The sequence below is a fragment of the Magallana gigas genome, chromosome 5 (genome assembly GCF_963853765.1).
Source record: "Magallana gigas chromosome 5, xbMagGiga1.1, whole genome shotgun sequence".
In the NCBI taxonomy this organism is placed as follows: Eukaryota; Metazoa; Mollusca; class Bivalvia; order Ostreida; family Ostreidae; genus Magallana; species Magallana gigas.
In genome coordinates, this window is record NC_088857.1 from 26407764 (window position 1) to 26419867 (window position 12104).

General features: G+C 33.3%; 1 protein-coding gene across 1 annotated transcript; it reads right to left on the reverse strand.

Moving 5' to 3' along the window:
* LOC105346051 (von Willebrand factor A domain-containing protein 7) lies at nt 1–11774 on the reverse strand. Its single transcript, XM_020074426.3, has 20 exons — nt 11282–11774; nt 8481–8591; nt 7937–8110; nt 7591–7654; nt 7218–7318; nt 6771–6965; nt 6466–6669; nt 6017–6136; nt 5732–5917; nt 5517–5629; nt 5139–5304; nt 4953–5035; nt 4671–4827; nt 4061–4230; nt 3438–3549; nt 2976–3177; nt 2787–2880; nt 1957–2195; nt 701–1049; nt 1–528 (listed from the first exon to the last, which is right to left on the reverse strand). Exons 1-20 carry the CDS (start codon nt 11478–11480, stop codon nt 373–375), a joined length of 3195 nt encoding a protein of 1064 aa, XP_019929985.3. The 5' UTR covers nt 11481–11774; the 3' UTR covers nt 1–372.
* Between the last annotated feature and the right edge of the window lie 330 nt (nt 11775–12104).

Below are 12104 nucleotides of genomic sequence, written 5' to 3' on the forward strand. Positions count from 1 at the left end.
AATACATTAATACAAGTAATTTACCAATGTCCTTTTATTTTCCATTATCAACGTTTTTACTTTAATAGTCTTATTTTTTTTAATCAAGAAAACGATCTTCCAATGCGTTGCAATGTACATAAAGAAGATTTTTGCACTATTGTGATATTGAACAAAACAACCCCCGTAAATGCGACAGTATACTTGATTAATTTCGTGATACATGTATCCCCTTTTTAAATTAAAACATTTGACCGATAAAACGAACAATAGCAAAAACGCTGGCAATATGAAATATGATAAAGAAAAACACAAGAGATTTAAGCGTAAACCAGATTACAAAATAGAGAAAATGTCAACAATAAATAAATAAAATTCAACTGGATGTAAAAATCAATTTGGTGACACGGAGGTGAACTTTTTCCTCAATAGAATCCCTCCCGTAAACAAGGCCGCTACAGAGATTGCTGTGGCGGATGTTGCAATGACGATTTTCCAGGTTGTGCTCAAACCATTTTCGCTTCCGTTGGAATTGGAACTGGACGAAACCTATAGTAAAATTAACATCAGATAAGATCAATTTTTTTAATAACACTTAAAAAACAGTGAAGATTTAATAATGTAAATATTTATAGATTTCGATATGATTTGGGTTTAAAAAATTAAATCTCTTTATTTATTTTGATATGCAACTTTAAAATTTTGTATATATTAAGAATACCGATGTTACAGTCGTAGTAACCACTGAAGAACTTGAAGTTGGATTCACACCCCCACTCTGGGAGGCGGCGGCATTGGACCCTGTCTGTGTTACTGATAATGTCGACGTCACGCTTCCACCGCCTGTCTGTCCGTTAGTAGATCCGACGCTTGTAGTTCCTGCATTAGACGTGGAGGAATCTGTTGTCACAGAAGTCGAGGAGTCGGTTGTTGGACCAGTGGTTGTGGTCGGGGGAGGGGTCGTTGTGCATGGTCCTGGGGTCCATGATGGATTCACCGGGAGAGTGCATGTACTTGTGGACGTCCAGTCAGTCAAAGTAATGTCCTCCGAGGCCCGGCAACAATCTGCACTGGATAAATTCAAATCAAATTTAAAACTGCATAAAAAAATAGAAGTCTGTCAGAGACTCCTTAAGCATAAGTATCAAAATGATACATATCTTTTTTGAAATACACCTGTTCTTTATACAATATCTGGACCTCAGGAGAGAAAATAACACTGAAAATTTGCACTATATCAGAAAGAACAAAATGTACGTTTTGATAATTTATTTTTCTACATATACCTATGTCAAACTAAATGTTTAACTCATCTTCAAGTTGCAATATTGTTCTGGGGAATCTGGTTGTAACAATACATAAATTGCCAAATATCAGGTTCATTCCGTTATATTCATATGTATTTTTTTTTTGGTTTAAAATTTGTTCCTTCATAATGGCCCCAAAACTATCTCCTGGGCAATATTGAAATTAGGCTAGCCAAAAATGCTTCAACACAAGATTCGTCTTTCATGAAGATATGGTTTCTTGAGAATAGGTTTGTATGAATGCATTGATTCTATATGATCCTCTCCTTAAAAGAGGACGTGGTCCTTCATTTGAAGAACTGGAATTTCCTTGACTTGTGGATAATTTGTTGGATGAATGAAAAACCGAGCAAAATAAAAAGTACATTGTGCGTTACATTAAATTTAACTATTAAGTGCATTGATGATAATGGTCTTTCACCATATTCATCTAAACGTTCATCTTGATTGCTATCTAGATGACGGGTTCGGTGGAAATGATTTTACGATTGATCAGCTCTAAAATTGATTTGGATACACGTAATTGTGCATGCTTATTATATTAAACTCATAAACGACTAGAAACTCCCTCATATTGATATGAGCGTGGTTGAACATAGATACTATAGATACTAGCTGTACTGTAACATGAATTTAAATATCATACAAATAACGGAAGATAATTTCTTACACTAGTTTTGCAATAACAGTTCCTTGGCTTAATTCAAGTCCTGCAATGAATGGTTTGTGTGTAAAATTGACACCGTTTCCTCCTGAGCCTCCGTACGAAATCGTCTTGATGCCCTCTCCTATGTCAAAGATCTCTAATTTCGTTGTGACCACTGTCATGTTGCAGTCGCACTGCGTGACACCACTGCAGCTTCCGGTGACCTTCGTAATGTTGCAGTCCGGTGGAGTGGTATCCGGAGTCTAGAATTTATTAAACCATAAAAGAATTAAGGTAAAATGGATCACCTTCATATTGTGACATACTTCTAAACTAAATAAAAAAAAATGCAAGTACAGTTTTATATTTTTTTCTTTCCCAAAGTTGCTACCTGACACGTAGCACAGTGGGTTAGAGGCTGTAAATCATGACTTTGAATACTGCCGGGTCTTTCATAAATTCTATCTTTCATAAAAATTTTAAACATATTTTTAAGGTCAATGATTGTAAAATTCTAAAACGGTGAAAGTATTATCCACATTAATATCGACAAGTGTCCAATACCACCTTGAGGACAACAAAATATGTACTTGTATCAAGTCACTGCGAAGGGGTTTTCATTATTTCTACTCACCATTTAAAGAGTCGATTTTTGGTAAAATTTAGAGATTTGTATATTAACATATCCTTTCAACAATACGCCTTATTCTAAAAAATTTTAAACATTTACAACAAAAATAATGTTCCTCCTCTTGAACTGACAAAAATGCCAAAACGAAAACAAGCGTACATCATTATAATTTTATTTTCTATAAAACAATGCTAAACTACTACTAATATATGTAACCATTCACCTTGTTACTCGGGTCTTCTGTTGTAAGAGAGAATATAGAGTATTGGAAGTTTGAATTCCCTGACGTCAGCGGCTCAGCGGTGATGGTCACCGATCTACAATCACAATCAAAGTTGCTCAATAATAAGTTGAGTTTAAGATGTGTGTACTATTCATTTTTTATTTCACTTCAATTTAATAAGAAACACACGTGGTTATCCCTGGGGTCGCTCCCCCGTGGAGAACAAACATGTCCGTAATGTTGGCCCCTGCCGCCAGCTGGTGTGTCTTATTGAAGGGACTAACGGCGAACTGTTGGCTGTCCCTAATGCTTGTCAGTATTTCAGTCAGACCGGCCCCTAAGTTTGTGACTGTGTACTGAATTATGAAGTTTCTCCCCGTGTACAAAGGATCTGCAATAAAGGTTTACGTTTAAATACAAAAATAGGAAATTATAACCGTTTAAATACAGGAACTTATGAAAGGAAGCTAATTTTCGATTTTTTATCTAGAGAGGAATTATAATTTTTATATCTTGCATATACTTCTTTTTTATCATAATCATGGAGGGAGATGTAATATTTTAGATGATCTGCTCATTAATGAGGGGTACATATTTCTTTGTTTAGCTACTTTGATAACATTTTCTCACTCAGATCCATTCGAAACTCACTTGGAAACGGGTGTATATCTAGTTTTATCAGCACAGGGGAAATAAGTTTAGTATGAAGCCGTCTGAATTGTGTCGCTTGCCCATCCTCTCCATCAATAGCAATTTGAAAATCCTAAGAGCAATTAAAACTGTTCAAGTATTACATGTACCTTCTTTTGATGAAAAAGTACTCAAAATAAAATTATTTAATGAAGAATTACGATTTATCTTAAACTGAGTCAAAGTTCTTGAAAAAAAAACCGGCTCCGTATAAAACTAATGGTCAACCCTTAATTAAACATGTAACATTGTTCTTTCTGACATATTCTAATTCTTAAATGAATAATTATGCAAGGTCACTTAATATCCAAAATCATTAAAATATTTATGCATTTTATTTTTCTAAAACTTTCAAATTTATTTCTCTAAAATAGTCATAATGTGTATTATAATTAAGAAATGAAATAAAATACATGTATGTCAGAGAAACTATTTCGGTTATCTGCAACTAAAAACTAAGTAAGTAATTAAGCATTTCTCAGATGATTAATACACTGATTTTAATATTTCTTTCATGAATCTGGGCCGGGATTGCATGTGATATACATGTACACAACAATTTTAAAGTATTTGTAGTGACGTACCTCTGGCGGGATTATGACATTGCAGTAATACACCCCCTGTTTGTGTCCAGAGTACTTCTGTAATTTACTGTTGGTCAATGTGGTTCCTTTGTTATTCAAGAGCACCAGGTCCGACACGCTTGTGACATTTTCGGGTAAACTCACGGTCACAATAACAGTGACATTTTCCCCTGATAAAACGTTAAGTCTTTATGAAATGTTTGAGCAAAAGAAAACATAAACGTTGTGTTTAATTCATAGGTAATTTTACGAATATACGATTGATCGTCAAACATTCAAAAAGTAAGTTGACTTAGTTGAAGAAATCTTTGACAGTTTTAGTTTACATAACTCTTTTAATTCTTAAATATAAAAAAAATCCATAAAATAATTCCATGTCCATTTTTTTGTTTTGTATTAATGAGATGCAAACAAATAAGGAATTCCGAACTTTGTATAGAAGAATTGGTAAACATTGTTTTTAAAATGATTGACGTTTACTATTTTTTTAATTGAGATATCATTACATATAGTTTATCTCAAACTTTTTTTTACTTGAAATGACTGGCCAATGCAGTAGTAGAAGTTGATCAAACATATACATAGTTATATACAATATACATGTACCTACCCACGGTTGGTCTCCCCTCGATCTCCGTCAGGGCATAGCTGTTGGCGTCCGACATCATAAGTTGAGCGCTAAAGTCGAGTTCACTCACAGCTCGTACTTCTATTTTCCAGTAGGTGTTTATTATTTTTTCAATGAAATAAAGACCCGGTGTAGGATTCTGTAATTACATAAGTGGTAACTTTCAATATCAAAATTGAGACGATACCCTTCATGTTAAAAACAAACCCAACGAAAATGAAATAATATTTTAACAATGTTCAACATCAAAATGTGCATGCGTACAACTATTTCCATAAGTGTTACGGTCCCGAAATCGGATTCAGTAATGTTTGTTTGTCCATTGGCACCGGCGTACAGAAGGTTATCTGAAAATTCACAAAGTTCAATAATCGTAACAATGTTCACCGATATTATAGTTAACACAGCAAAGAACTTATCTCACATTAAGCTGACTTGGCGTTTCTTTACCATTTTGGTCTTTTATTCTGGATGTAGGTAAAGCCGATATTCCATCAATTTTAATGATAAGTTTTGTAATCGTTGAATCAGCCGGTACAGACAAAGTACTAAAACCACCGAAGCCACCGGGAAAGTCAAGTTTCACTATTGTCACCTCTGGGTCCAAAGAGGAACCCTAAAATGATAAATCAGTATGTTTAATTTTTGAAAAGTTATTACGCAAGATGAACGATGTATCTATCTTTCCTTAAATGTGTGATCTTTTCAACAAAGAGTTATACCCTTTTATAACCAAGTGAGGCAAAATTGTTTATCACTAAAAGCTTGAGTTTTTATTTTCAGCATCTTATGATATATGTTTTGACATATCATTAATCAGAGACTTACAATATTGAGCAAATTAAGCGATGATATGCCTGTGTATATCTGACCCCCTGAGCTGCTGGCGATTTGTGAAAAGCTAAGAGGAACCGAAAAGGCACTCCGACGTTGACGAGACACTATAAAACATTACATTACTTAAAATTTAAGATATCGGTTTAATACAACATAACAAAAGTACAAATCGGACTTAACATCTGTATTATTGCATGTAGATATACCTTTCTTAATGTTATGAGATATTTTCTGTCTAAAAGTCTTGACTAAAGGAACATTGCATGTCTCCTTCAGATAGAAATTCATGACAAGTTTTTTGGCTTCCAAATCAGGACTTTCTTTGTTCTTCGCTGATGGTACAGAATCCGTAAATATGTAAACATTGGAGAGTTTCGGTACAACTTTGGATACTGTTAAAAGAAACAAAATTGAACTGTGAAGTTGTAAAAATGTTTCGGTTCTCAGCGAAACTTATTTCATTGTAATGCATATTATGGACTGATACTTACCCATGTTAATTGCTTCTAGAATCGGCTTATCACAGTATGGTTGAGTATCAAACAATATCTTAGATACTGCTTTCCGCATTTCAAATACCGTTGAAAAGTAATTAACATCAATGTTTTCAACTGTAGAAAAACAGAAAAGAGATTATATATTATTACAAGTCACGAAGTGTTTAGAAGATTTTTCACAAGAAAAAAAATCAATAGAGAGAAATGGATTCCGTAAAATGTGTATTTTGTAAACATTAATTATGAGAGAGAGAGAGAGAGAGAGGGGGGGTGGTGAATGTTATAAGTATGTATCTGATCTTTATTAATAAACTTCAAACACATTGTCATTTTCATTTAATGTTATGTTATGGACAGTTTGATAAAACTTGATATCAATTGGTTACATTTAATCTACAATATATAAAGGTTAAGACTTATGTTTGTTTATTCAGGATTGTTACCATCTTTTCCTACTGTCGCCAACACAAACTTGTAACTGGCAGGGCTTGATGATCTCGCTATAGACTGTATGAACTTGTCCAAGGCCTCTACTTCTGTCGACATTCCCGGAGAAGTGTCTATGATGAAAACCAACGTTTCCTCTTTTATAAGTCCAAGAAGTAATTCGAGTTTCCGCTGTCCTATATCTTTTATAATGCCGTTTTCTGCATATGGAAAACAAATGAATATAATTCAAAGCCCGATATCTGCAACAACACTTACTATAAAAATGTACGATAACATTAAAAAAAATCTTTTGCCTTACGTTTGTCAATAAGAAAGAATGAAGTATGGTAAATTGCGGCTGAGGCAGCAATGTTGTGGAGACGGAAATGCGGCGACAACTGGGGGTTTGTTGTCTCTTTGTTGATACCGCCATTGACCACGGTAAGTTTTTCTGTTGTACGAAATGAGCTTTCACTGTGTCCACATTTTCCGTAACGAGGTACAATTTGACTTCCTAATATTGTGAATAAAATAAAATATGGAAGCATAACAGTATTTTTTATGTGAAAAAAAAAATCACATTTTTATAGAATTATACCAAAATTATGTGAGAGAAAATAAAAAAATTAAATTAAAATGAAAAACTAACTACTCGATAATCACTAGGCAATTACATTTCGCCAATGTTTATTCAACACAATATTTGATGAGTTGCTAACACAAAATCATACCTGTATATTCACTTAATAATATAAAAGTTTGCTACCTGTTTGATCATTGCTGTCTATGTCTGAGCGATAGCCACTGGTGAGGAGACCTCCGTTATCTATCAAATTGTCAGCACACCCATCAATGTTCTCTTCAGTGCTGATGGTATGAAAACATGACGTCATCTACACTTGAACTGACTGACGGTGCTTTACACCGTACTCAAGCGTGAACAATATGTACTCAAATTCATGAATCTATTTGAATTAACTCTTGAAAGAATACGACTTTGTTTGAAAAAGACCAAAGAATAAAAGGACGTGGATCTACAAGATATGCATCTTTGAGGGTTTTCATTTTGACTTCTACGAAATAGTCAAGAGGGAAAACATTCTTCAATGAAAGGTCCTCTTTTTAAGGGTTAACCTTACCTACAAGCTATACAGGTGCTCTTCTCTGTTGGAGAAATGGGAAGAAGTTGTTTTCCCGGTAACCCTAAGTCAAGATAAGTTTAAAACATTCATTTTAATTACTAAACAACAAATGAAAATTAAAAAAAAAACTTGCGTTAGTTTTACACCTTTTAAAACAAGGAATCTTCTCAATGCAAGTATCTAATATTCATTTTTAATTCACCTAAGGAGATTGGAAAAGACGAGGTGTGGTGAAAATGTCAGACGGCTTAGGGGAATATTGAAAACACGTCTACATGAATATTGAAAGACATTAAACTACAGTCAAGTTTGTTATCTTAATCCCTGTATGTATAATACCTACCCAAATCCCTGTAAAGGGCCTGACCATTTAGCTCTACCCAGTTCGTGTTGCTGTAGAAAGATTGTAACAGGTGCAGGCAAAACCCCAAATATTTCCTCGCTTCGGAGAAGTCTGGGTTAGGAGATTGCAATACATCCAAGACAATGCGACGATAGTGCTTCAGTTTTTCGTTGGCTGAAATGTAGCAACATTGATGATTCAATGCTATTTTCTCAAGATAGATATTTTGTTTTGACCAGACAAAAATGCTATCTGGTTAAGAAATAGCGCCAGGTGCATAAAAATTGTCATATGAGAGACGTTATATTAAAGTAATATAAATGTACAATGTTAATAAATCGGTTTTTTTTCATATTTCATCAAATATTTTTGAAGAATTTCATATCCCTTCAATTTTCGATAGAAGATGTCATTAATTTTACATATACATAACACCCATGAACAAATTCGTAAATGATAAACCTCTATCTATTTCTCTATCGGTACATTGTAAATGTATATAATTTAATGATATTTTATTATTAAATTGATGAAATAGTCTTACCCTCTACAATCTTTTCATTGTTGAAATGCCACATGGGGTCATTTTTATAGTTTTTATGGACATTGTTTATCGACATCATGATTTCATCCAAGGAAAACTTCGGTACAAATCCTAAAAGCAAAAGTAAAATGACTGGTATTACCTATCGTTTAACATAAATATTAATTGTCGGTTAACTTTTCGTTTACAAGTTTTTATTTAACTTATTTTTCAAAAGATTATTTTATTGAATGAAACAAGAAAAGAAATTACCGAAAAAGATGTATTCTTGGAAAAGCATTTAAAAGAAGTGAAAATGAAATGAGGCATACTCCCTATGTCCATTTATTTCAATAGAATGAGAAGAATTCTTGTTAGCAAGATTCATGAAGGAAGAGCAGATATGGGAATAGATTGTATAATTACTTACGTACAAAATAGGCATAATACTGATTTATAGTTAGTTCTCATTATCATTTTCTTCAAATATAAATGTATTTCATATTAACAAAATTGTTTATGCTATGCAGTTTACAATTATATATATATATATATATATATATATATATATATATATATATATATATATATATATATATATATATATATATATATTCGTTCGACATGTTATCCTTAGACTACCAGGGTATCTGACTATATTTCGATGATAAATCCACAATTAAAGGTTTGCACAATTCACCTTTTTGAGACACACTGGGATGTGATACGAAAATAAACAATCTAAATCTATTATGACTAACCAATTTGTTAAAAGATTTCCGGGGATCTTTAAGTTGGTAGTTCCGCGAAATACCACAATGGCGTTAAAATATCTTTGTAATAATTAAAACTGCACGTTCCTTGGTTTTGGTATTTTCATTCAAAATTGGTCTTGGTGTGTTTTAGTCCTATTTTTTTTTTCTATTACACTTGGATACACCGTGTAACCCAAGAAACCGTTCTGTGCAAATTCTCTGTCCGATAACGCTTAAAGAGACGGAAGTGCGTTCTATCTATACCTTTTTAATAAAACAGATACAGACAGTAAAGCCATTTAAAATTCTGATACATATCATAACACACTTGAAATTTTGGTAATACTTAATTGAGGGGGAGAGAGTGTAAAGGGCTTTCTTTACGACGTGGGGGAATCAATTTACATCGCAGTAACAATGATACTTGCTGAATGCTGTCTTTTATAAATTCAAAATGATTTGTGAAACTGTTAGAATGTTTATCCCGTCGATATTATGCAGTCAAAGACTGAACAACGAACTAGATAACGCGATTTAGTTCCTTAGCTGACTCGTATTACGTATTAATTTCTTCCGAAAATTGTCATCTCTTATACAATTATTAATGGCAATGTTTGCTGAAACGTTTGTGCTGGCCATGTATGTTTAATTGAATCTATTCGACATTGTTTTGATTTCTTGTCTACTTTGTTGTGCTCTCGCTCTCTCTCTCTCTCTCTCGTGTTTATTGATATTGTTTTAAGAAAGAGCTTAACGTTCTGTGATAAATTTACTTCATTGCAACAGCCCAAATAATGGCTGTATTGTTAACTGCATCCCCTCAACAATGTTCTGAAAAAGTTATCAATCCTATTAGCGACGCAGTGTCTTGATTCTTATATTGTGTAGCAGACGTTTATAAATGTTCAATATCTAAAAAGAACAGAGACATGTATTAAAGTAAATCTTTTGATGTGTAAATGTTTAATTTTCTTTTCATTTCCTGTATAGTTCTTTAGTGCACTATCGAATGAATCAATTTCGGGACAGCGAAGCGAAATCTCCCTCGTTCAGCATTATACTGAACAAATATTGATATGAATTTAATCCAGGTCAAATAGAATTTGTAGTTAAACTTTGTATACCAAAGATTTAAATGATGTTCTACCGTCAAATGAAGAGGTTTTTATTGGTTATTAGGACCCCATCGACTCATGATTTTAAAAGTTCTCGGATAACATTCGAGATTTTGAACGCAGAAATGAGCGCAATTTAATTCACATAAAGAGTGTAAAAATTCTGTTTAAGAAAAAAAATTCAAAAGGACCAATTTTGTGTGGCAAATATCTTGCCTATATATTGGGGTTTTTTTTCATATGACTTAGTAATCACAAAATTGTTGAAAAGTATAATTCATAAGCACAATTATACAGGATGAAACCTAACTGAAACCCCAAATAGGAAAAAAAAAGACTTGATATTGTTTCATTTGATTGGGCAACTTTTTATAACTTCTTTTCAAAAATCGATTTAGTGACTTTGAAATTTCCCCGCTTATTTCAAAACATTATTTGGGAAGGTAACGGGAACAACCGCCTGTTGTCCTTAAGCACGCATTCTATTTTGTTCTAGATCTAGGTCTAGGGGATGGGACTATCTGTATATTGTTGCGAAAGAAATATTCAGGGAAAATTTTAAACTTCAGAGACTGAATAGATATCAGTGAATTTGTCATTTTATAATTAGGGATACGGATTGAGTATATTTTTCTCATTTTTTCTGAATATAGGTCGATTCTGAATATTTATCCCGTTACCTTAATGCACTCTTTCTGTTTACATGTTAAAATTAGCCTGAGAGACCGCACTGGGCTCTTGCTTTCCACGAGTTGTCGAAATCGTTCGGTCGTCAAATTGAAAAATCTGGGTAATTGAGGATTAACAGAAAAAGCAGAAATTCAAGTGCAAATTTGTTTATCTATATTTGTGCTGTTTGGTATTTGATTTAGAAATGTGCAAATTCTTAAGTCTTTTAGAATGCAGCTATGAAACATTTTAGCTATTTTAAACCAACTTGGAGCAGCCTTACCTCGATTGTGAGGTACCGGGAAGCTTCTCCCCGACTGGTTCCTCAGTTCCTGTATCACTCGCGATATTCCAAACTCTGTAATACTTTCGTGTGTATAATCTCCATCGGACAAAAACGGCACAAGAGAGTTCGGGTAAAAAGCATTCGTTTCCATGATAAAAATCATTAGCCATTGTAGAACTCTTACGTGGAATCTCATTTTGATATATCTTCTTTTTATGTAGCAGTTGTAAAAAAATGGAACCTTCAAAATCCTTGTCTGAGAAAAATGTCGGAATTGCTTCAAAATTTTCTTTATATGACGACTGTTCCCTTTTTGTCTATGTAAGCTGCTGTAAAAAGTATTATGTAATAGGTCGAACTGTCACTCACATAATAAAAAAACTATGACTTCTTCAGTCAATTTTTTTTCATTGGTGTCAAATATATAACCGAATCATTCATTCCCCAAAACCGCTCCAACACATAAAAGTTCCCTTCCAGTGGCCCGCCCATATCTACATCACGTGACTTATGTTAATGGATTTCTCTGGTCCCAAATGCAGATTTATAATAAAACAAACACAGAAGTGACCGTAATCAGATAATCATCATCTATCATTTCTTGATAGAGACACCTACGTCAGATTCCGAACTTTCGATAAAGAACGTTTAGGCAAATAAAACGTAAAATATTTGGTGAGAGAATTTCTGTTTCTGATAAACTCGTATAAGTTTTGAAAACTTCAGGAACCAAACTTGCGATGTTTGTACACTGATTTGTTTTTGAAACAACCATTCAGACAAATAATTGCGATAAACGTTTGATCATTCAATTTATAAA